The sequence below is a fragment of the Amphibalanus amphitrite genome, unplaced genomic scaffold (genome assembly GCF_019059575.1).
Source record: "Amphibalanus amphitrite isolate SeventyFive unplaced genomic scaffold, NRLGWU_Aamphi_draft 000021F_arrow, whole genome shotgun sequence".
NCBI classification, from domain to species: Eukaryota; Metazoa; Arthropoda; class Thecostraca; order Balanomorpha; family Balanidae; genus Amphibalanus; species Amphibalanus amphitrite.
In genome coordinates, this window is record NW_024881517.1 from 614,300 (window position 1) to 640,533 (window position 26,234).

Genomic DNA, 26,234 nt, shown 5'->3' on the forward strand with positions numbered 1-26,234 from the left:
CACACCACGCTCAATTTCTAAGTTTTAGTGATGCGCGCTCAATCATAACACAATTAATTCTCCATTCCTGCCTTTGGCCTATAATAGTCTGCTAATTTGAGTTGGTAGCATGCCTCGCGGTGTACAGTTTGCTTTCGACTGACAAAGGTAACCAGTTTCTCCCAGAATTAGACTGTAGAGTTGTTCACCAAGATTTACTAAATTTTGATCATATGTGACTGCTGTCTATTTCTCCCCTTTTTGACCACCCGCAAATTTGTCCGTCTTCCTACTGAGGTCAGCGTGGGTCAATCGTTGAAAGAAGGGTTCGTCCAGCTGTCTTAACAGATAATTTCTTTCTCTCAGCAGGTCCATACTGGTGCATTGTTCGCGGTTCCGCTGAGCTGAGGGCTTGCTGGGCCAGCGCTCTCCAATCCGATGGGGACCGGATGGCGGATAGCATTCGTGAGATTCAACTGTCCTTGCCGTTTGCCTTAGCTGGGTTAAATTAGCATGACGGTCACTTTTGCCTGCTGGTTAAATGAGTTATCACGCCTTACTTGAAAGGTTTCGACAAATTGAACGTATTCCAATGCAATGATCACTAAATGCTATTTAGATCATTTGAGAATGTGCCCTGTGATCAAAAGCTATCTTATGAAGTTTAGATGTTGAAACGAAGTTGAAACTCAGACCTTTGGCTTGTTGTTGGTCTGAGTCCTTTAAACAAAAGATATTTCATTGAATCTACATATACAAGATTTGTAAATTAAGCCAACGTGGAGGGTTAGGTGATAAGCATCCTTACAATGCTTGTAATTATGAGCTTAGCGGTGACATGGCCTTGTTTCCCACCTGACCAACGACCATTCTGGCTCATCGACGCTTTTGGCGCCGCCTAGTGGATGTAGTTGTAGGTTATACTGGCTGGGTGGCGGTCGAGTGCCACGCATCTAATTCGTACCAAAGGCTTTCATTTATGGGGTCGATCTTTGTAAAGACTGAATTAAAACGTTTTGCTTCGACTCCTCTCCCTCCCTCCCTCTCTCTCTCTCTCTCTCTCTCTCTCCTCTCTCTCTCTCTCTCTCTCTCTCTCTCGCTCGCTCGCTCGCTCGCCCGCTCGCCCGCTCGCTCGCTCGCTCGCTCGCTCTCACTCACTCACTCACTCACTCACTCACTCACTCACTCACTCACTCACTCACTCACGCCCCCATTCACTCATCCACTCCCGCACGCGCCCACTCATTCACTCATTCTCCCCCTGTCCCCGTCTGTCCGTCTCTCCTACGCATGTTCCACGCGTGAGATGGTCGTGTAACGTCCACTCGCGGCAGAATGAATAAGCAGAGCTTGGCGTGCCTCGGTCGTAGGTGGCGCCACTGTTTCCTTTCGGCCTTCTGGGGGCGGTCGGGCTGTACCGAAAGAGTTGGGTCTTGTAGGTGGCGCTAGGGGCGCTGCCGTCGGTGCAGCTATTAACCTGTTAATTGTTTAAGGTCAAGGGGCATACGTTTTCCATTTCGTTCTGACTACAATCGCTCAGTTTTAGTAAAACCTACGGGGCCCAACATACTCCCAAAATTACTCACATTAACTACCTCAAAGAACGGGTGGGCGTGATCACGTTCCCGAATCCCGGTGTTAACTAACATGATTGGGCTGGAAGTGTAGGCAATGCTGCCCGGCGGCATAATGCGTGGTGTGACCGTGCACGTTAAATGGTTCCTGTCAATTAATTGGGGTCTGCAGACCGTTCAGTAATCCGATCTGAACAAAACGGTCCCTGTCATACCTGAATGGTGATTAATGGGCGGTGATAATTTCTCGCTTCCCTCCGTAACCGACTCTAGTTGTGTACAAGCAGGGTGACATTTTGACATAGTCGCGTCACATTGGACGGTAACTCGTTTGATGTTTATGATCAATTGCCTCAAATGATGCATCAATTTAACAACCGTAACATTTCTACGTTAATCTTTGATATACCTCGACGGGGGAGCTAGCATCAATATCAGTTAGGTACTGATAATGCTAGGAGGGAAAGGGGAATTGATTGACAGGTTACGAACAGCGAAAAATTTATAACGATTGAAATGACGATTCAGATGTGTCGGTTATATATAAACACGAGTCACGAAACGGCTCAATGCTGATTTAATAACGAACCGGAAGGCAATTCAGGCTCCCCGAGTTCTTATTCTGGCGCTGAGCTGCCGAAGGAGCAGAATACACTGAAAGAAAAAAATACCACCCTAGTTAGTTTTTGGGTGGTGGTCATATTTTGAACAGCCTTTTACTTATGGTAAACCAGTTTACGATCCAAATACTAGGCCCAATATCAAAGGAATACTATGCAACTACCAATGCTCATCAAAATACCATGGTCTTAGTACGGTAATATTTTTTCATCATACTACCTTGAAACTAAAGCATAACTAATAAGAAACCAAAGCTCTACTAACGCTAGTATTATCCTGGTACCGCCTACTAAGAAAAATACCACCCTAGTTAGTTTTCGAGTGGTGGTCATATTTTGAACAGCCTCTTACCTATGGTAAACTAACTTACGACCCAAATACTAGGCCTAATATGAATGTAAAACCATGTGAATACCAATGCCAGTAAAAATTACCATGGTATTAACACGGTAACTATATGTCGTCATACCATGCCCAAAAACCCACGTGATACTAGCACGAAACTAGGACTTTACTATCGTTAGCTACTCCCTGGTAATGCTTACTAATGACTTATCATGGTAAAACCATCCTTTTGTCATCTGGATACCAGCTTTGCTTTGCTGGCCAACCATCGTAAAACAATAGTTTACTATGTGACATTTATTGTGATATTACCAGTCGGTTAACAGGATCTTACTAGTCATCAACCAGCATGCTTCATATGCTGTGCTTTAGCCTATCCATGCCAAATTTGTTTATCATTACGACAGCCACTTACTGATGCACAACAGCATGCATGACAGTATCTACCTAGCAGTCGACAAAGCAGCTCTTCACTTTTCCAAAGCATCTACCTAGTAACCTACATGAAATATTTCACACATAAAAAGCATTTGGCCACAAACAAAGTTACGTCTGCACATAACCAAACAACGCGCATGAACAACAATTATTACAGTTCACTTTATCATCACAATGCAATCGGTCTCTTTTCACACAATCGTTGAATGTCGCCCTTCCAGCGATTTATCACGCAACACCTTCTCCAAGGGCATTGGTAGCCATATACCGAAGGTTCGAACTTCGAAAGCCAGCTCTGGAAAAGAGCAGGCATTGATATAAGATAAACCAATGGAAAGATTGATTGTGTGTGCTGCAGTGACACTCTATCTCCTACCCCTCCCACCTTGACTCGCAGTGTCCCGTGACCTAGCTCCCAGTTTGATGAAACAAGGATTTAAGATAAGTTGTTTTAAAAAAATGGCAGCATCTAATAGAACAGGGGATTTGTAGGGTGAGGAATTTAGCAAATTTGGGACATTAGGCCAGAGGCTGGTTCAGGTAAAATGCCCTATAATGAATTAATTGCCATGAGGTGCAGTGTTGAGTGTTGGCAATAATTCAAAAATTCTACTCTTAACCAGCGCCCCACTGGGGTATGTTCTGTAACGCACTCCACTGGGGGAGGCGGGGGCTATTTATAGAACCCCCCCCCCCCCCCGCTCCAACTCCGAAACTACTGGGCCGATTGTCAAAACTGAAACGGCGTCTGATAGCCCTGGAAAAACTGTCGAGCAAAACCTAATTTTATTGACCTCGAGATCACCGTTGACGTCACAGGTCAGATCAAAATAAAAATTAGCAACGTTTTGGCTTGTTAACCCTCCCCCGTATAGGGGGGGGGGGTCGAACGGACTCCCCCTCGGTTTTTCGCGAATACCTCGCGTAAAAAGCGGCCGACCGCAACGAAGCTTTCAGTACCCTCGAGTTATAATCAATTTTACACCTACCCTAAAAAATGTAATGGCCCTGACTAATGACCTTTGACCTGTGACCTACTTTTCGAGACCATGTTTGGCCGGAATCGCGATTCGGCGTATGTCGGCTCGCATTTGCCGCGCGTTTGCAGTCCTTTCGTGGTTTCAAGCGTTCAAACATGGGATATGATGCTGCTCCCATGCATTAGGGTGGATGTCAAGGTCACCAGAAGGTCAGGTCAGTTCATTGACCTTTGATGACCTCGGTTTACTTTTTCGAGTTTTATCAGCATCTTTCTAGGCTAGTTTTTTTAGCTGATTTCGAATTTAACAACCATATATGAACATTTACGAAGTAGTTTTGGTGCCTTCGTAACATGTTACGAAGCTGTCAGAGGCGGTTGCCACCTAGTGCACCTACTACGAATACCCGGCAAAACCCTTACTGGTTGACCTGACCTGACCTGACCCGACCTGGCCTAAATGCATGAAGACATCATCTATGATCATAGCTAACATGATATTCGTGATCAGTTCCCTAAAAAACCCAATAGCAGCCACGTTTTACGACGTTCTAACAGGTCCCAGTTTTCCCCACTTTTGGGTCATTGACCTGACCTGGAAGGTCAACCGATGACCTAGGACCGACGACCTAGGATAAAATTGGGTACCATCGGCTTTCTCTCGTCACGGGCAGCACGCTCGTTTTTTCCGCGAAGCTCTAGCTCAATCAGGGGCGAAACGGCAAGGAGGGGGTTCAACGGACCCCCCCTTAAACGTTCGTGGCTGAAAAACACCAATACGGGCGAGGGTTAACCCCCACCCTACTGTGGGGAGGGCTATTCATAGCCCCTCTCGTGTTTACGCAATATCTTTAAAACCGCTGGACGTATCAAAACAAAGCTTTTAGGACCTTCGGCTGCATCAATTTATTTGACACCTTGTGCACTAATAAAATTTTCGTAGCTACTATAGATCGGCCGGAAATGACGCCAGAGTGACATCATGTTCGGCCGATTTTGATGCAAAGCATTGAACAACGGTAATCGCTCTCAAGATCTGAGTTTTAACCCGGCAAGCGGTGGGCCTCCCGGCTACCTTCCGCGCGGTGGGAGGGGGGGGGGATTTTTGACCCCCCCCCCCCCCCCGAATCTCCGAAGCTACTATGACGGATCGGTAAAATTTAAATGGCGTTCGATAGCCTTGTTAAATTTGTCGAGGGAACTTCAATTTCATTGACCTCGGGGTCACCGATGACATCACAGGCCAAGTCAAAGATAAAATGTTTCACCGTTCACGGGTCTTTTAAGGAATGCGCTGCAACATCGAGTAAAGGGCATTTTGTCAAAAATCAGCGATAGGGCGTGAGTTGCCTATTATACGAGCATATGTTGCTATTGGAGGTCACTGATAATACCAGGTCCGATCACCAAGGGTCAGCACATGAACCTATCTTTACTAAGTAGGGTTGTGCGATGCATGTTTTATGGCCAATTTTTCATATTCGCCTCAATGGTGTTGGTTATAAGACCATCAGGGACGGTTTTTTGGTCACTTTCTGGTGGAGGTCAGGTCAATGTCAGGTCAAAAAGGTCAAATTTCAGGTCAAAGTTGATAGTTTCGCATAAAATTGGTATTGATTCGATGCCACTCGTCACGGCGAGTCTAATGGTGGTCTTTGTTTTGCGCTTTGTGGTCTAGAATTGCCAAAATCGAGTTTGAAAATTTGACGTCATTAATTTTGAACAGTTTTTTTTTGTTATAACTTGGCAAAAAGGAGTTATCGATCTAATACTTGGAATGTGAATAGAAGTCCATAGTGGCTATTACATATATTCCGTTTGTTTCGAAAATCGAAAAACTTTTGGGATTTTTTGGCTATTATATCTATTTCTTTTTATTTTTGTGGTCAACTTCAAAAACAAAATCGAGAGAACAGTATAGTAGCCCTGGTAATTCTACACATTTCATGTCTTGAACATTTTTATGCATAATCAAATTTATAGACCTGACAGCTCTTCCCGCGAAGCTTTTTTTTTTGGTCGACAATGGCAGAAATGACGTCACTCCGACGTAGCGGCCAACTTATCATAGCCTTTGGAAAAAAAATTTGGTCACAATGTGCAAAAGGGTACTGAAAGTTTGGTGAAGATCGGCGCAGCGGTTCTGGAGATATATCGAAAAAAAACTAAAGATGGATGCAAAAAATGCCCCCCCCCCCCCCCACCGCCTTGAGGGTTAAGCTAGATCCTTTTTTTGCATGGGTGGACTCTACAGGGCTACCAAACTGATTTCGGACTTTCGAAATGTTGAATATTTTGAAAATTATAAATATAAAAACTCAGAAATTGTATTTTTTATTTTTTTACATATACGTTTCTGAATGAAAAAAAGCAGAATATGACCACGTTTCCATGGGCATCACTGATCCGGATCAGTAAAAATGGATTAGCTAATCCAGTATAGTTAGACAATATATGAAAATGAAAATAAGGGATTAACTGATTATATAAGCCTAATCCACTTGGAATTATATCATGTAACGAAGAGTTCGAGAAATATAATACGATTTAAGTTTGCTGATCCGGATCAGTGATGCCCATGGAAACGGGGTCTATATGTGTTTGAACACATATGCGTTGAATATATGTGAACTTCATCTGACAAACACCTTTTTTGTTGAAAAATGTCAACTTCAAAATTTGACCATTTTTGACCTAAAGTGACCTGACCTGACCTCAGCTATATTCAGCTAAAATGGCCTAAACTGACACATACAACACTGATTTCGATATATATGGCCTACATGAACCATAAAACATGTCTCACGTCACCGATGCACGATATAAAGCTTTCGTGACCTGGGATGAGATGGCCTTGACCTGAAAAATTCGAAGTACAAGTTCGGTACCCTCAGGTTATGTTACGCATATATTCACGAGTGTGCAAACAAAAAATGAGCCTGATCTGATTTGTTGGCCGGCGCCCAGAGTGCCAAGACGCTGATATTTTTACTTTGACCTGACCTGTGACGTCATCGATGACCTCGAGGTCAATGACATTAGGCTTCGCTCAACAATATTTCCAGGGCTACCAGGGGCCGTTTGAATTTTGACAATCGGCCCAGTAGTTTCGGAGTTAGGAGCCCCCCCCCCCCCCCACTGTAACGTGCTGTAACGTGCTGTGGGGCGCGTTAGAGCACATACCCCAGTGAGGCGTGGGTTAACAAATAAAAAACACGTTGATTTCCGACGCTGGGAAATGCCCGCAATGATACCCACCCCACCACCCTCCCCCTACCCGGTCCAACAGGGTCTCAAGGAAATTCAACAACATGAACCGAAACAAAGGCTGCGATCTTTGCTGGAAATGGCACTCGTGAGATAAGTATTATTATGCTGAAGATACAACGACTTACTTGTTATTTCCGAGTATCCTCCACCGTCAGCTACGCTAACCACCCACACAATCACCGTTCAAATATTTAAAACCACGGAGCACCTTCACAACGCCGGCGCGCGGCCGGAACTGACATGGCGGCGCCGCTGCAGCAGAGTCAGACGCACGTGGATTGTTAGTAAGGGTGTAGTGTTGTCATGGTGTTGCCATGGTATACCTTACCATAGCAGCAGAAGCACACCCAGGGAACTGTTGCAAGAAATTTCTGGCCTTTCGTCCATAAAACTATTAATTGCTCAGGGTCTCAGCTAGTCCTTGGATGACGCTCCTTCCAACATATCAAAAATTGGCAAACACCTCTATGGAAAGGAGGAGACTTGATCGCCGAATTCACCTGCTGGATCCGCCCGTGGAAAGGTTGATTTTACTATGGTAGGGAATATTAGCTTACGAGGGTATCTACTAGCCTCAGGTGGTTACCACCTTGTAAACTGGGGTACAAAACCACCCCTGATAAACGTAACCATGGTAATATCAACATGTCAAGGCAGGATAGTATTCAGCACCATAGTAGGCTGGTAGTAATATGATGGTAGGCTGATGGTAAAATTTACCAAAGCTAGTAACTTAGTAAATTGATGGTAAAAACTTTTTTCAGTGTAATGTTTAACGTTTACAATGTTTTACTCTCCTTATCCAAATGTAACTGAACACGTCACGATTTCTTGGGCCGCTTTCGTATCAAACCTTATCCAAATGATGAATCTATCCCAGGAATGTGACGATCCTACGCTGACCGTCGATTTATCTCGAATAGCACTTGTAAGGATTGATAATCGATTGACAAACTTGGAATTAACACTAGATTGATAATGGATTGATACGCTGGCCTACCGGGTTCAAACTGGTTAGATTATGAAACAACTTATGCTGACCTACTAGCTTCGAAAAAAAAATGTATCTGTGAGGGTCGCGTCGTGAGGGATGATCATTGCATTTCCGTTGATTGATGATCAGACGGCCGTGGCGTAGTCTCATTCAACTCCGGTGAGCCTGTGGTGCTAGGCCGGCGTGAGGCCGTGTGATCGACGATGACGACTCAATGATAATTACGTTAGCGGTCTCTGTGAATCCGAATCAGCAACATATCTGAAGTAACCCTCCCTTCTTTCCCCAGACAGATTATTGAATTTTCACGCTATATTTACAAACGGACGATACAATGCTGGTCATTTTCAACCGGTGTACCACGATCGGTTGTCAGCTCGCCAATGCCAACTTAGCCTTAAATCTAATCCTAACGCCCTAACTGCGGAGAACTTAATTACAAACCATCGCGAATTGAACCGTCATGACGTCATCTGACGTAGTTTGACGCGTCAATAGTGACCAGCGCCCCCAAAATGACACCATCTGACCTGTTCCCCTCCCCTCGAATCCCACACCTCACTGCGGCCGGACCGCGCGCGTGATGGCCGACAGATAGCGCTCCCCCCCCCCCAACACCAATGTAATGGTGAGCCATTAGCCTACACTGACCATTACTGACCCGCCCCGGCTGCCTCGCTAACCCTCTCCCTACCCCATTGGTAAGGCCGGACTAGTCGGACCCATTCACACCCCTCCCCGTCTTTACAAACAGACGCACCACTGCCGCGTTGCTCGGTCGGAAGCGGAATGTAGCGACCATCTGCCCTCCCTTACAAACAGGTCGTACCGCGGCCTGCCCGGCCGGGACGCAATATGGAGCGCGCGAGACCATCCTACCGCCCTCCCCTACACGGTGTTAACCCATTACCCTCCTAATGGTGGCTCAAGTTAGACCTCAGGGAGTGGCATTTGTAATCCAGATCAGAGACATCCGATGGGTAAATGGGAGGTGAATAGTCCATGACGGGGAGGCAGTCTTGATGAGGCGGACAGATGAGATGACTCACTTGACAGTTGATGATGGTTGACACGTCGAATCTCCGTCGCGGCAGCAGAGTCCCTCCGCTCCGGCAGGGGTGGGGTCGGCCAGCCTCAGACTGAGACGTGCCGGCCGACCCGCCGTCCAGATGAGCTCTCCCCTCCGTGGTCTGTCACCCGTGGTCTGATACCCTAGTCTGTCCCCCTCTCTTCTTCTGCGGTCCGATTTTATTCCTTTCGTTATCCGGTTCCGGCGGGGGTCGATTTCTGTGACCGGGACAGTTAATCGGTCCTTTCCTGGCATGACCTCCGGCGGCAGCCCTGACCGGGGCTGAAAATTGGCGACATCCCGTCTCGCATCCGGAGTCGAGACCGTCGCCCTCCTCCCTCCATTCCGCCGGAACGTGACGTCATCCTCACTTGCTCGGCTCATCCGTCTCAGCTGCCTCCTGCCGGATGACGTTTTCACACTCGATTTTCGCCGGATGTCGGTGGCTGGTCCAGCACCGGGGCAGGTGGTTCCGACTGCGCTGCGTTTGTCGGCGGCAGCTGCGCCGGCCCGGATGGGTGTGTTTGTACTCCACCCTTCGGCGTGCCTTTGATCTTCGCTTAATGGTGACCGGCCGACGGGTCGGGGGATCGTTTGGTCAACCCCCTCCCCACGCCGGCTCAGCGCCGCGGCAGACAGTGCGATCGTCCTTACGTATAGAGTGTGAGAGATGTCCTTTTCGACGTACGGAGAAAAAAAATGTCACAGCTTCCAGCTGTTACATTTTCAGGCTTCTTCTTTTAATTGTGCCCCCACAATTAAGGATGGGCTTGTTCTGCATGGTAGTCGGCTGGCCTTCTTCGTCTGCCTTGGCTAGGACGTTGACGTCCTCTGCCTCCCTGCGATGCGAGGGTGCTGTTTCTGGACTCCATGGGTAACGTCTCCTCGATCCTCTGACAGCTGGTTGTGGTGCCGCCATCCCCCCGAGGTCAGTCCCCTTGCCACCATTTGCCCTAACCTAGCTTACACCCTAACCATCCCATTAGTGACACTTCCCCCTTTCGGTATTCCATCCCCCGAGTTAATTACAGCAGGTCATGTCCTAATCGTTTTCCCCAACATTCGTAAGGTGGTTGCCTGACAAGCCCGGTAACGAGTAAGCACAACACATCTGTTTTAAGTACTACACACCATCAGACATCTACCCGTACATAAAACCTAATGACACACCGCGCGCATATTGTCACATCAGTACATACGTCGCTCCATGTTGGTACGACGGCCCGTTGTGGCTCTCTGGTAGCCACTTGGACGAGATGTCTTGGGCCTTCCCCCGATCGCCGCCTGGCGTGACCCCCTTGGTTGCTCGTGTCCAGGCCGGGGTCGGTCGTCCTAGTCGTGTAGTCCGCTTTGTTGGCGCCAGGGCATCGGGCGCTTTTAGAGCAACGCCTCTGCCAACGCCTTGGTCGATCTGGTTCCCTCCATGGTTGGGCGCTGTTGTCGTGAAGTCCGGTTTGTTGGCGCCAGGGCACTGGGCGTCTTTGAGCAACGCCTCTGCCAACGCCCTGATCGATCTGGCTCTGCCATGGTTGGGCGCTGTTGTCGTGAAGTCCGGTGGCGGTAACCCGCGAGGGTGCTCTGGAGCTGCACGCCTCAACGCCACAGTGGTAACGTTGCTTGCTCTGGTACCTGGAACAAAAGAGAAGGGGGAGGGTGCTTCTTGGGTAGAAGGGGGGAAGAAGGAACCTATGAGGCGGTTGGACATGACCCTTGGAGTGGTTAGGATGGGGTTTGGGATGGTTGTTGAGCAGGATTAATGTTACTGGGGTCTGTTGTTCGTCCTTCATGGAGCACATCAACTCTCCGTACCTCTCCTTGGTGACCATGCCTTTGTTTCTGTATTGCAGTTACCTGGGCGGCCTGTTTCTGTTTCACCAGCTGCTCTGTGCGTTCCCGACAGCTCGATTCATTCATCTGCCCCGCATGCCTCGAAATTCTGGTTTCCATGAATTCCTATCGGTGTTAGTGCGACTTATACCGGTCTTCGAATTGGTTTGTTGCAGGTCAGTTCAACACCATGTTCGATGGTTCAATCACGTCTTACGGTTCATGAAGGCGCTCTCGTTCGTTTATGTGTTTTGCAGCTGTTTCCTTCGGATCCAAACCGAGCGCCTTGGTATCCAGAATCTTCGGATCGGATCCATACTTCCTTCATCCCTTTTCCCGCTTAGCCAGACATCTGAGTGTTTTGTTCGCTGACACCACGACTTCTTGACTTCTTTGCAGTTGGTGGTCTTGATATTTGGTCTTCGACGTCTCCTCCTTGGGTGGTGGGGAGTTTAGGTAAGTCTTCTGCTGGTGGGTGACTTTTTTTCCACGGCTTGTCTTGACTCAGAGGCTGATGGCGCCGCTGGCCGGCTGGATTTTCTCTCGAGGCTCGGTTAGATATTCCTCCGTTACTGCTTGGTTGATTTCTCCTCTTCCCAGAGTGATTTCTCCTCCTGGAACAATCCATCTTGGTCCCTCCTTCTCCGACACCGGTTAGGTAGAGGCCGCCGCTTTCTTCTAGAGTGTCGCCTCCTTCCGTTCTCCAGGATGATTTTGTTGGCTACAGAGATTCAAAGCTTTCTTTTGACCGCTCGACGATGATGCTGTTTTTCGGACGAAACTAACTCCGATGATGGCGTCACGGTGAAGTTCGGCGTATGGGAAGGCGTCATGTCTTCTTCTGTACTCCTAACTTGAATTTTACTGCTGTTTCTCTGGTGACCGGTTATCATATGACCTGAGGCGGACCGAAGAGCCACGCCCGCGACTTGGGAAGACTGGCTGTTGATGATGTCTGACGAGCAACGCGAGAATCAGTGCCGGTTTCCTTTGGACCTCCTTTCGGTGGGAGTACTTAATACGTCGGTCCGTGTCTCGTGCTGATGATGTAGCGAGGTGGTGGGCTTTCGTGACCAGGTTAGCTGTTTTCTTCTCAGGCTGTCTTCGATCACCTTTGATTGAGATTCCCGTAGATCCTGGTGTTGTTTCCTGTGGAGGTTGAAGGAAAGTTGCGTCCATTCGTCACGCTGATCCCTATGCGAACGATGATGTCAGTTTCCCTGATGCTGTTGATCTCTCGGGAGGCATTCGAAAGCTCGGTGCCGCGGGCGGTGGTAATTGTAGCACATATTCAGAGTAAGTCCCTCTCTCGCCTGGCTTGGTTGTCGTATTTGTTGAACCCCTGCGGTCTTGAGGTCCGGTACGTCGCCATTCCTGTCCGATCGCTTGGCTTTGCTCTGATCGACTTGCTCTTGGCACGTAAACTTCTCCTTTTCACCGTACTCAACGCTAGGTCAGTTTTTGTTGTGGAGTTTGGAACCGCAAGATTAGCGTAGCATGGCTGGTGTGTTTCCTCCCGCTCCTCTTGATCTCCCCCTCAGATTTTCCCGTTGCTCGCTGGAGGCAGGCTTTGCTCTTCGCGTTCCAGTCGTCCCGACGGCGCAGGCTTCTTCTCAGGTTCCTCCTCCCGCGTTTGGAAAAACTGCCACGATCTCTCCGACCACTTGTTGCTGCGGATTCGGGAACCTTCTTGTGTAGCAGCTCAGGACCTCCCCTTCCCGGTGGCTGGCTCCCACTGCTTCTTCTTCATCTGCCGTTTTCATTTCATTGTCAAATGTCTTGCATTTCCTGCACCCTTGATCTTGATCTTGTTGTGATCTGGGCTAAACCAGTGACATATGCTTGCGCATGTACGAGTTGGATCCTTGTGATCAGATTGCTGCTCCTCTCGAACCTCTAGATGTTATCTTGTCTTTGTTTCTTCGTAGTGCAGTGTCTCCTCTAATCTCCTTTACCGTCGATCTTGTTTCTTTCTGGGCGGCTTCTCGATAGGTACAACTCTGCTGACTGCATGTTGCATTTTGTGACTGCAGTTCCTCTTGAATAACTGGATCCAGTTTTGTCCCTTTGACCGCAAACTTCTTGAGATGTCGTGATGGTTTTTCATCTTCTTCAGTCTTCTTTCTCCCCTTCCTGGCTCAGTGAGGTGTAGCATTGTTGATTGTAAGTTCCGTGCAACATAACTGAAACGCATCTGAACAGCTGGGTATGATTCTTCATCCTTGATTATTAATTCCTGGAACGCAACGTCAATGCTTTTCTTAATTTTTTACCCGTCTTTGATTTCGCTTTCCTTGGTTTGGATTTTGTGCAACATTGCTGAGTCCATGTTGCTGTTGCATGCAATAGAACTGCAACGCCACCGTACGACTGGATCCGTCTTTCCTTCGTGCCCGTAGATTTCTTGGACACAACGCCAATACTTCTTCTTAACTTCTCCGGTCTTTGATCTCGTCCTCTGGATTTTGATTTTGTGCAACATTGCTGATTCCGTGTTGCATGCAACTGCCTTGCAATGCCCTGCACAGCTGGTCCTGCTTCCGTCCTCTCGACCACTAATTTCTGTAACTGTTAATGCTTCTCCTTAAACTTTCCAGTTTTGACCTTGTTCTTTTGGGTTTGGGTATATGTAGCTTTGCTGATTGCATGCAACAGGACTGCAACCTTCTAGATAGCTGGATTCAATTGCGTCTTCTTAAGCTCAACCTTCTTGGATTTTATGAAGTACCTTTGTATTTCTTCTGTCTTCGGTCCTGTTTTCTGGCTTCGGGTATGTGCCACATTGCTGACTTGTGTTGCATGCAACGGAACTTGCAACGCCTCGAAACAGCTGAAGTATTTTCGGACCGCTTGACTATCACCTCCTTGAATAGTGTTCTTGAATGTAGCAAGGTATCCTCCTTGATTTCTAGCGTTTGGTTTCGTTTTTTTTTTCTTGGTTCCTGTATGTGCAACATGGCTGATTCTCATGTTGTGTGCAACCGGACTGCAACTTCTCTGTACTGTTGGGTTATATCCTGTGTTCATAGCCAAGAACCCAGTTGATACGTGGTTCTTCTCCGTAGCTCCTCCAGTCTTCGATCCTGTTTTTCTCGGGCTCGGATATGTGCAACTCGGCTGATTGTATGTTGCATGCAACTGAGCTGCAACTCCTTTGGGCTGTTGATGACATCCTGTTTCCATAGCCAGTGGATACAACATGTCTCTTCTCCGTAGCTCCTCCAGTCGTCGATCGTATTTTTCTTCTTGGGCTCTGGTATGCGCAACTCTGCTGATTGCATGTTGCATGCAACTGGACTGCGAATCCTCTTCCTCCTCTGGACTGTTTGATGCTGTCCTGTCCTGTCAGTGAGTACAACCTGTTTCTTCTCTATTGCTCGTTCAGTCTTCGGTCTTGATTTTTTTTTCTTGGGTTCGGGTATATGCAACTCTGCTGATTGCATGTTGCATGCAACTGGGCTGCAACTCCTCTGGGCTGTTGATGGCATCCTGTTTTCATAGCCAGTGGATACAACGTGTCTCTTCTCCGCAGCTCCTCCAGTCGTCGATCTTATTTTCTTCTTGGGCTCTGGTATGCGCAACTCAGCTGATTGCAAGTTGCATGCAACTGGACTGCAACTCCTCTGGACTGTAACTCCTCAGGACTGCTGGATTATATCCCGTCTTCATAGTTAGTGGGTACAACGTGTTTGCCCTCCATAGCTCCTCCAGTCTTCGAACTTGAATTTTTTTCTTTGGGTTCGGGTATGTGCAACTCTGCTGATTTCATGTTGCATGCAACAAAGCCATTGCCCCACGTTGGGCGCCAGTTGTGTGATTGGCCCCCTGGGGGTCCGGAAGCGGTGGGGAGTATGTTTTGAAAAAAAAATTATTGTTTAATAAAATTTCGTTCATCGGGGTTGTTTTCTTTCCGAGATGGTTGCCGACCTGCGCCGTCCTCTGGAACAACTTCAGGTGAGTGTTTTAGGCTGGTAGATCCACAAATTGTTGATTAACTAGTTGACTCTCTTGGTGTTTGATTTTTCTCTTGTTCAAACGTAATAACACACCCATTTCCAAGTGATGATCGGTCCGTTGGTTTCAAGCTGATCGATTCTCTTCCGCCACCGTTCCTTGCGCCTGGGGCTCGTCACAAACAATATTTATAATGAGGCTGGCTTGTCGCTTGTCAACATATAGTCTTCACTGCCTAGGATGGTATCTGTCTCATAAGGAATTTAGGACACGGAAGTCTCTCCAAAGCATATAATTTTGATGGCTCCCTTGAGGACATAACCTGAAGCCACCATCTGATACCTGATAGCTACCCACCATTCTCTCCCTTTCTTATGCCTATCATCCCAAAGACAATCGATTACATCCCCATTTAATGTCGCCCTCAATGCTGAGATTAGATCTCCCGCTGGTCCTTACACTATATGACGCATACCTCAATCTCTCTCAGACTCACTCTCTTTGTCATACCTCTCTCATCCCACTACAATAAGTTTGATCCCACGTTGACCTCTCAGTCCCTCCCAGCAATTGTTCTAACCCCCTCCAGCGGTACATATCCGGGACAATAAACGCAATTTGCCCAATAGACTCCGTGATAAGTTTGAATTCCATCTAATCTTACTCTTAAATCCCAACGACTTATCGCGCCCCATTCCAACATTGGAATCGTGTGTGCTCTTCCTAGCACCTCTTTGGCCCCCTGGCCCAATATTCTCGAACACCTACATCACTTGACCCTGATTACTTGTCTAAAGGTGCAACGCAGGTAGCGATTACATTATTAGCTTTCGTCGATGGGTGTGATTGGTTCAATCAATCTCTGCTGGCCCACTCTCTTCGAACACCTACATCATTTGACCCCGATTACTTGTCTAAAGATATGACGCGGGTAGCGTCAGTTATTAGCGTTCCTCGGTGACTATGATTGGTTCGTCAACCTCTGCCGCTCACGGCACGTCTCTGTCTCCCTACAAAAAAAAATCCGCGGCCGGACGTTGGTTACTGACCCTTGCAGCCCTTCTGTGAGAGACCGTCTTACGCGCTTTCACCTAACGAACCGGTGGACACAATCCTGCTGGCCCGGCGACCGCAGTCTCACTGGGCTCATAGACAGGTACCTACTCAGTACTCTCATGCAGTCATGGCACCCGCAAGTGGCGCCTTCGGATCATTGACCGGTGTGATTCGAAAGACTCCATGACTGAATCTATCCTACACTTTTATCCGACGCCGTGGAATTCTGTCCTGCAGATGTGTGTTCAAGCGCGTTAGCGTCATGAGTGATGCATGCTGCGATCCTTCCGACGGTGGACACTTACCTCATCCCGGCGGTATTACTCCTCGCCTTTCTTCTATCATCTTCGTATTTGTCACCCACCTTCGGCGGTGTGCTCCCTCGTCCTGTATCTCTCTCTGACTCACCTCTCAGCTTGGGCGTCTTATGGCGTTCTTTGTTCTGATATCTGCCTAACATATTTACTTACTTCCTCCGTAACGTGAGACAGTTCCAATCCTAGAAGACTTAGACGTATCAGCAGAGTCAAAAACACATGAAAGTGTTACAACATACCTCCTCTTCGGCTAGCATCCATCCTTAGATCCTTTCCTCCTTGTGTAATTCCGGTTTCAATATCTATCGACCACTTCAGAGTCACTCCTTCTGTATCTCCTTACCTGTCTGATCCGTAGAATCCCTTCAGTCCATGTGCGCACCGCTGCGCGGTACGAGTCAGTTGTTACCCGCGACAGAACACAAAAAAAAATCATTGGAGAGAGAAAACTGCGCAGCCAAATACTTAGACCACCTACTACTACTTTAATCTACACGATATTTACGTCTATCAGCCGAAATGTCTCCAATGTTAGACCATCTACTACTCCTTTAATCTACACGATATTTACGCCTATCAGCCGAAACGTCTCCAATGTTAGACCATCTACTACTCCTTTAATCTACACGATATTTACGCCTATCAGCCGAAACGTCTACAACGTAGCGTGCTCGATTCACATGGTGACGTCATATTCCCGGAAAGTCTCCTGTTCCCACTTGTTGGTCATTAATGACGTCATAAAATCGTGTCGCTTGCGGGTTAGTACATCCTGACTTCCCATCGTTCAACCTTGGGGACGCTAACTTTGATCGGAATTTCAACTCGACTATTCTGAGTGTTACCTGTGATTTAATGAAGTAATTCTCGGTAGTGCCCAATCATTTGTGATCATGAATATTTTTTTTTTGTGGATTGTTGTCTGGCGTCCCTCGCCACGTTGTCGCAAATTTCTCTGGGGTCGTGAGTACCTATTTGCATCAAGGGAACTCTAAGGTAGTGCGCCGGATTAGTCTCAATTTGGCATTTCTATTTAAAAACAATCCAACTCATGTGATTTCATGTTATCTTATTGGACCGATTTATGAGAGTCAATTTGATAATGCGGATTTTTATTGACATACTCGACCAGATGATTTATTTAACTTGCAATTGACAATCGACTGGTGGTGTTCTAATTTAAGGAAGCTCGGTTTACCGATTGCTATGTTGTTGAAGGTATACAAGTTTTGGCAAATGTGATATCCAATTATTCGAGTGGGAACATCAGCAATGGGAAATGTTTATATCAAATCAGGGGGGCTGTGTCCAGTCGTGAGGACATGTTGAACTTTAAGACAAAATTATGCTATACAACTGGAATTGCGCGGTTGGGCGGTAGGTCAGATTCAGCACAACAAACTATGCTTAGTGCGAGCTCTGATTTCACAAATCTGCCCATTCAACCATTCAGACTAAATTTATAAGAAATTTTAAGAAGCTAATGGGAACTGGCCATTGGAGAATGGTGCTAATTTTGAACTAAATTAATGGGTCAACAAAGACTCAGACTGGTGTAATCATCGTTGTATCTCTTCCGTCACCCGACAAAGATTGTTATAGTCACTGATGCCTTATAAATTTCCATTCCAAGGTACCCCTTCTTAAGTGAAACCACACTCAGGTCCGAAACTGTGGTGCTAGCATCCGAGGCCAGATATGAGATCAGTTGTGACTTGTGACTGAGAGGTCAATGGTCATTAGCATTGAAATTCCATGTTCAATAGATCATGTCAACAGAAACGGATGAAACAACCTTGGATGCGACTGGGAATAGTCTGACTTGAATTGTTGCATGTTACTGATTTATCATCTGAATTCATTAATTTCAGCATGTCCCTCCAAAACTTGGTAAGTACAGTTGTCACTAGCTTTTCACACCACGCTCAATTTCTAAGTTTTAGTGATGCGCGCTCAATCATAACACAATTAATTCTCCATTCCTGCCTTTGGCCTATAATAGTCTGCTAATTTGAGTTGGTAGCATGCCTCGCGGTGTACAGTTTGCTTTCGACTGACAAAGGTAACCAGTTTCTCCCAGAATTAGACTGTAGAGTTGTTCACCAAGATTTACTAAATTTTGATCATATGTGACTGCTGTCTATTTCTCCCCTTTTTGACCACCCGCAAATTTGTCCGTCTTCCTACTGAGGTCAGCGTGGGTCAATCGTTGAAAGAAGGGTTCGTCCAGCTGTCTTAACAGATAATTTCTTTCTCTCAGCAGGTCCATACTGGTGCATTGTTCGCGGTTCCGCTGAGCTGAGGGCTTGCTGGGCCAGCGCTCTCCAATCCGATGGGGACCGGATGGCGGATAGCATTCGTGAGATTCAACTGTCCTTGCCGTTTGCCTTAGCTGGGTTAAATTAGCATGACGGTCACTTTTGCCTGCTGGTTAAATGAGTTATCACGCCTTACTTGAAAGGTTTCGACAAATTGAACGTATTCCAATGCAATGATCACTAAATGTTATTTAGATCATTTGAGAATGTGCCCTGTGATCAAAAGCTATCTTATGAAGTTTAGATGTTGAAACGAAGTTGAAACTCAGACCTTTGGCTTGTTGTTGGTCTGAGTCCTTTAAACAAAAGATATTTCATTGAATCTACATATACAAGATTTGTAAATTAAGCCAACGTGGAGGGTTAGGTGATAAGCATCCTTACAATGCTTGTAATTATGAGCTTAGCGGTGACATGACCTTGTTTCCCACCTGACCAACGACCATTCTGGCTCATCGACGCTTTTGGCGCCGCCTAGTGGATGTAGTTGTAGGTTATACTGGCTGGGTGGCGGTCGAGTGCCACGCATCTAATTCGTACCAAAGGCTTTCATTTATGGGGTCGATCTTTGTAAAGACTGAATTAAAACGTTTTGCTTCGACTCCTCTCCCTCCCTCTCTCTCTCTCTCTCTCTCTCTCTCGCTCGCTCGCTCGCTCTCACTCACTCACTCACTCACTCACTCACTCACTCACTCACTCACTCACTCACTCACTCACTCACGCCCCCATTCACTCATCCACTCCCGCACGCGCCCACTCATTCACTCATTCTCCCCCTGTCCCCGTCTGTCCGTCTCTCCTACGCATGTTCCACGCGTGAGATGGTCGTGTAACGTCCACTCGCGGCAGAATGAATAAGCAGAGCTTGGCGTGCCTCGGTCGTAGGTGGCGCCACTGTTTCCTTTCGGCCTTCTGGGGGCGGTCGGGCTGTACCGAAAGAGTTGGGTCTTGTAGGTGGCGCTAGGGGCGCTGCCGTCGGTGCAGCTATTAACCTGTTAATTGTTTAAGGTCAAGGGGCATACGTTTTCCATTTCGTTCTGACTACAATCGCTCAGTTTTAGTAAAACCTACGGGGCCCAACATACTCCCAAAATTACTCACATTAACTACCTCAAAGAACGGGTGGGCGTGATCACGTTCCCGAATCCCGGTGTTAACTAACATGATTGGGCTGGAAGTGTAGGCAATGCTGCCCGGCGGCATAATGCGTGGTGTGACCGTGCACGTTAAATGGTTCCTGTCAATTAATTGGGGTCTGCAGACCGTTCAGTAATCCGATCTGAACAAAACGGTCCCTGTCATACCTGAATTACCTCGACGGGGGAGCTAGCATCAATATCAGTTAGGTACTGATAATGCTAGGAGGGAAAGGGGAATTGATTGACAGGTTACGAACAGCGAAAAATTTATAACGATTGAAATGACGATTCAGATGTGTCGGTTATATATAAACACGAGTCACGAAACGGCTCAATGCTGATTTAATAACGAACCGGAAGGCAATTCAGGCTCCCCGAGTTCTTATTCTGGCGCTGAGCTGCCGAAGGAGCAGAATAATGTTTAACGTTTACAATGTTTTACTCTCCTTATCCAAATGTAACTGAACACGTCACGATTTCTTGGGCCGCTTTCGTATCAAACCTTATCCAAATGATGAATCTATCCCAGGAATGTGACGATCCTACGCTGACCGTCGATTTATCTCGAATAGCACTTGTAAGGATTGAGAATCGATTGACAAACTTGGAATTAACACTAGATTGATAATGGATTGATACGCTGGCCTACCGGGTTCAAACTGGTTAGATTATGAAACAACTTATGCTGACCTACTAGCTTCGAAAAAAAAAATGTATCTGTGAGGGTCGCGTCGTGAGGGATGATCATTGCATTTCCGTTGATTGATGATCAGACGGCCGTGGCGTAGTCTCATTCAACTCCGGTGAGCCTGTGGTGCTAGGCCGGCGTGAGGCCGTGTGATCGACGATGACGACTCAATGATAATTACGTTAGCGGTCTCTGTGAATCCGAATCAGCAACATATCTGAAGTAACCCTCCCTTCTTTCCCCAGACAGATTATTGAATTTTCACGCTATATTTACAAACGGACGATACAATGCTGGTCATTTTCAACCGGTGTACCACGATCGGTTGTCAGCTCGCCAATGCCAACTTAGCCTTAAATCTAATCCTAACGCCCTAACTGCGGAGAACTTAATTACAAACCATCGCGAATTGAACCGTCATGACGTCATCTGACGTAGTTTGACGCGTCAATAGTGACCAGCGCCCCCAAAATGACACCATCTGACCTGTTCCCCTCCCCTCGAATCCCACACCTCACTGCGGCCGGACCGCGCGCGTGATGGCCGACAGATAGCGCTCCCCCCCCAACACCAATGTAATGGTGAGCCATTAGCCTACACTGACCATTACTGACCCGCCCCGGCTGCCTCGCTAACCCTCTCCCTACCCCATTGGTAAGGCCGGACTAGTCGGACCCATTCACACCCCTCCCCGTCTTTACAAACAGACGCACCACTGCCGCGTTGCTCGGTCGGAAGCGGAATGTAGCGACCATCTGCCCTCCCTTACAAACAGGTCGTACCGCGGCCTGCCCGGCCGGGACGCAATATGGAGCGCGCGAGACCATCCTACCGCCCTCCCCTACACGGTGTTAACCCATTACCCTCCTAATGGTGGCTCAAGTTAGACCTCAGGGAGTGGCATTTGTAATCCAGATCAGAGACATCCGATGGGTAAATGGGAGGTGAATAGTCCATGACGGGGAGGCAGTCTTGATGAGGCGGACAGATGAGATGACTCACTTGACAGTTGATGATGGTTGACACGTCGAATCTCCGTCGCGGCAGCAGAGTCCCTCCGCTCCGGCAGGGGTGGGGTCGGCCAGCCTCAGACTGAGACGTGCCGGCCGACCCGCCGTCCAGATGAGCTTTCCCCTCCGTGGTCTGTCACCCGTGGTCTGATACCCTAGTCTGTCCCCCTCTCTTCTTCTGCGGTCCGATTTTATTCCTTTCGTTATCCGGTTCCGGCGGGGGTCGATTTCTGTGACCGGGACAGTTAATCGGTCCTTTCCTGGCATGACCTCCGGCGGCAGCCCTGACCGGGGCTGAAAATTGGCGACATCCCGTCTCGCATCCGGAGTCGAGACCGTCGCCCTCCTCCCTCCATTCCGCCGGAACGTGACGTCATCCTCACTTGCTCGGCTCATCCGTCTCAGCTGCCTCCTGCCGGATGACGTTTTCACACTCGATTTTCGCCGGATGTCGGTGGCTGGTCCAGCACCGGGGCAGGTGGTTCCGACTGCGCTGCGTTTGTCGGCGGCAGCTGCGCCGGCCCGGATGGGTGTGTTTGTACTCCACCCTTCGGCGTGCCTTTGATCTTCGCTTAATGGTGACCGGCCGACGGGTCGGGGGATCGTTTGGTCAACCCCCTCCCCACGCCGGCTCAGCGCCGCGGCAGACAGTGCGATCGTCCTTACGTATAGAGTGTGAGAGATGTCCTTTTCGACGTACGGAGAAAAAAAAATGTCACAGCTTCCAGCTGTTACACTCGCTTTCAGGCTGTTCTTTACAGTTTGAACTGCCCTTTCCGCTGCGCCGTTACTGGACGGATGGTACGGAGCAACTTTGATGTGACGTACACCGTTCATCATCATAAACTCTGACATCTCACGAGAAGTAAACTGTGGTCCATTATCTGACACAACTTGCTTTGGCAGGCCCAACCGCGCGAACAAAGACCTCAGTTCATCGATGGTACGCTCGGCGGACACAGTTTTCATAGGGATGACCTCCAACCACTTCGAGTAGCTGTCATGGGCCACAAGAAACATGCTGCCCTGAAACGGCCCAGCAAAGTCGATGTGAACCCGTTCCCACGGGCCCTGGGTGGGTTCCCACAGGTGCAAACTTGCCTTTGGAGGCGCCGCGCGTTTCTCAACGCAGGACCCGCAGACTCTGGCGAGGCTCTCCAGCTCGGTGTCGAGTCCGGGCCACCAGACATACCTTCTGGCCAGCTGCTTCATCTTCCCGGATCCCAGATGTCCAGCATGCAGCTCCTGCAACACTCTGTTGCGCATTTTTGTGGGCACAACCACCCTTCCGCCCCACAGTAAACAGTCCCCATCCGTAGAGAGCTCGGTAGAGCGCTGTTTAAATGCTCTAAACTCGGGCTCCACTACAGAGGGCCAGCCCGAACGAACATACGTCAGAACTCTCCCCAGAGTGGGGTCTCGTCGGGTGAGCGTCTCCACCTCCTGGGCCGACAGAGCTGGTCCTTTCTCCTCCCAGTGCCGTACCAGGTACACCTCTTCCTCTTCCACAGAGTCTCCGTCGGCTCCAACCTGCGGCAGTCGCGACAGAACATCAGCCAGCCCCATGTTCTCAGACTTCCTCAGCTCGACCTCGTACGAGAACGCTGCGAGCTGAAGGGCGTATCTCTGCATACGCGCAGCTGACAGTGCCGGGAGCTCTCTCTGTGGGTTCAAGATGTGAGACAGAGCACGGTTGTCGGTCACGAGGTGGAAGTGCTTACCATACAGGTACTGGCTGAATCTTCTGACACCGAAGGATACTGCGACCGCCTCCTTCTCTACCATGGCGTACTTCTGCTCCGTCGCTGTCAGCGTCCGCGAAGCGAAGCACACCGGTCTCTCCGTCCCGTCTGGAAGCACATGGACGAGAGCTGCTCCAACGCCAACGCTGCTCGCATCAGTGACGAGCTTGAGAGGGAGGGTCAGGTCAAATCTCATCAGCACACTTCCACTTGTCAGCACCCTCTTTACCTGGTCCAAAGACGACTGGCACGCTGCCGTCCAGCGCCATACCGCCCCCTTCTTGAGCAGCGCGTAGAGCGGCGCCAGCATCGAAGCCAAGCTGGGGACCAGGCGCTGGTAGTAGTTTACTGAACCCAGCAGCGCCCTCAGCTCGGTGACGTTCCTCGGCTCGCGCATGCCGACCACCTGCTGCCACCTTCTCTGGAACAGGCTTCAACCCGTCTGCAGAAATGATCCACCCCAAGTACTTGACCTCTCTTATGTTGAACTCGCACTTCTCCCTCTTGAGTCTAGGCCCGTGCTCTTTCAGCCTACCCAGAACCCTGTCAAGGCGCCTCAGGAGGTCTGCTTCGTTCTCACCCGTCACCAACAGGTCATCGAGATACGCCACACAACCATCAATGCCCTCCAGGATCTGGTCAATAGCTGACTGGAAGATCCCACAACACTCACTGATACCGAAGGGCAGCCGGTTCATGCGCAACCTCCCGATGTGAGTGGTCACCGTTGTGATGTCCTTGGAGTCGTCTTCCAGCTCCTGCTGCAAGTAGGCGTCTCGCAGGTCCAGCCTCGCGAACATCTTGCCCTGGACACCTGCGAAGACCTCCTCCGGCGTCGGAGTGGGATGCCTCTGCGGCAGGGTTGTATACGACTCAGTCAATAGCAATCAATTCAATCACGACAAATTTGGAAAACCAATCAAATCAATCAAGTCAGAGCAGTTTTCGGGAATTGATTCAATCGACTCAAACGCGACAATGAAAGGAATCAATCAACTCAATCAAACGACTCAAACCAAGACATACATTAGGTTTTTTGCCCCACCAACTTGGAAAGGTGTCCAAAGCAGTCTGGTGTACCTACCTACCTACCTACCTACAAAAGAAACATAAAAATATTGTCATTTAAAATTATAAATTGCCATGCCATTCAAAGTTTCTATGTAATAAGGAAGGATACCTAGTGATGGACTGGTGGATCATTATATTGAGGTTCAATGGGTAGAATTGGAGCAGAAGTATCATTTAATGGGTGCAAAATAGCCCAGTAGTTGACTCGCCCCTTAACCCAAATCATCACCTTTCACCTAAAAGCTGTCAATTTAATTTTAGCCATATTCCAGCTAAGTGATCAGGCCATCTACCCCATGTAAAGCCCCTGTCTGTCTCTTATGTGAGTTATGTGGAGCTCTTCTGAAATGAATCCTGAACATTATGAACCTAGCTAGGTTTCATGCCACACTGACACCATATGAAAGTGTTGAAAATGTGCTACAAATTTGACAACTTCATTAGGTATGCTTTATGAAGACAGCAAGGCAGGAAAGCAGGTAGGTACCTACTTACCTGCCTAGACCAAGATGTGTCACTGGCTACCAACAGTACCAACGAAGGTAGATAGGTACCTGTGAGGTAGGTCAATCATTCCTTCCTTTCCTTATTAATATAGCCTGTGATAAATCTGGTATATTTATGAAATAAAGTTGATAAATTGCAAGATCATGGTGAGGGAAAATTCAAACGCGAAAACGGCACGGTGTGACTGCGAAACACAAAGAAAACGTTTTGCCAATAAGTATGCTAAGCTTTTATAAATCCTTATTCTACGTCTTTTGATTTTTTGGTAAGATGACGTCATTGATTATCATGTAGTATGGTAGATCATCATAAAATAAATCGGTTGTGCAACACCAATTTCGTTTTAATTATTATTTCATTTGAAATAAAACCACTTAATAATATTCGGTAAATTATTTAAGGAAAATGAAATATATTAAATATGTTACGCTTAGGATCTCAGGAGAAAAGGATCAACAAACGTTCTGCTGCAAATTAAACAATGCAGCAAATTAGCTATTAATTATGTACGTAAACGTAATTAGCGAGACGAAAACGGCGCTTTTGTTTCAGTTATTTTTGTAGGGGGGTTTCAGATATTTATAGAGTTCAGTGGGCTGTTTCTGGGGAGATGTGGAGATGTGAATTATTAATTGATCACACTTTATTAGTATATAGGTCCAGGACATTGCACTTTATCATCTGGATTAAAAAAAAAAAAACGTTTCCTGCTGAGTGCAGAAAGGTAGGTAGGTGCATCGCCAGGTTCTATCACCAGGATTGGAGCAGTTATTGCAGTTGAAAGTCAAAGTTGGCTGTTCATGTTTAGGCCCTGTTCTTTATTTGGCCATCTACCCCATATTGCAGTTGTGATGACAAGCAGTTTTCAGTGTAGTTTTGTGATCTTTGATGTCATCAATTGGTGTCATTATTTTTCGTCAACTAAAACTTATTTGAACTTTCCATTCAATCGACTCAATCATACGAGTCACTCTAATTTTCGGGAATCAAATCAGTCATCCAGTCGCTAAAGTCAAACGAGTCAGTCAACCAGTCATCTCGAAAAGTCAATCGACTCAATCCAATCAACTCAAAATACGCGTTGAAACAAATCAATCAATTCAATCGACTTGATTGGTATACAACCCTGCTCTGCGGCACGATCTGGGGGTTGACGGTCAACCTGTAGTCAGCACAGAGACGTACGCCATCTGCCTTCGGAATGGGGACGAGCGGAGTCCCCCATCCCGAGTTATGACTACTGTCAACCCTCTCCGCAATCCCCTCTGAGATCCAGCGGTTGAGCTCCCTCTCCACAGCAGACCTGAGAGCAAAGGGGACTGACCTGGCTGGGTAA

The 26,234-nt window shown here is 47.8% G+C and overlaps 2 protein-coding genes across 13 annotated transcripts in view; one reads left to right on the forward strand and one right to left on the reverse strand.

Annotated features, from left to right (window-relative positions):
- LOC122390907 (uncharacterized protein K02A2.6-like) overlaps positions 1 to 26,234 on the reverse strand; it is a 31,592-nt gene that overhangs the window by 4,389 nt on the left and 969 nt on the right. The window contains exon 3 of one of the 2 annotated variants that reach the window (XR_006258251.1): positions 23,076 to 23,108. The exons of the other annotated variant lie outside the window; for it this stretch is intronic. The gene's annotated coding sequence lies outside the window, so the exon portion shown is untranslated. Of the gene's footprint in view, positions 1 to 23,075; positions 23,109 to 26,234 lie in introns of those variants that run through there. 2 annotated transcript variants of the gene reach the window in all.
- The window catches only part of LOC122390847 (protein-tyrosine sulfotransferase-like), a 67,668-nt gene that overhangs the window by 1,101 nt on the left and 40,333 nt on the right, over positions 1 to 26,234 (forward strand). For 3 of the 11 annotated variants that reach the window (XM_043384210.1, XM_043384231.1, XM_043384260.1), the window contains exons 2-3: positions 346 to 444; positions 18,687 to 18,782. In XM_043384210.1, the coding sequence (XP_043240145.1) occupies positions 346 to 444; positions 18,687 to 18,782 (195 nt within the window). Of the gene's footprint in view, positions 1 to 127; positions 445 to 17,235; positions 18,314 to 18,683; positions 18,783 to 26,234 lie in introns of those variants that run through there. The other 8 variants (XM_043384200.1, XM_043384221.1, XM_043384287.1 and 5 more) reach the window with 7 other exon arrangements.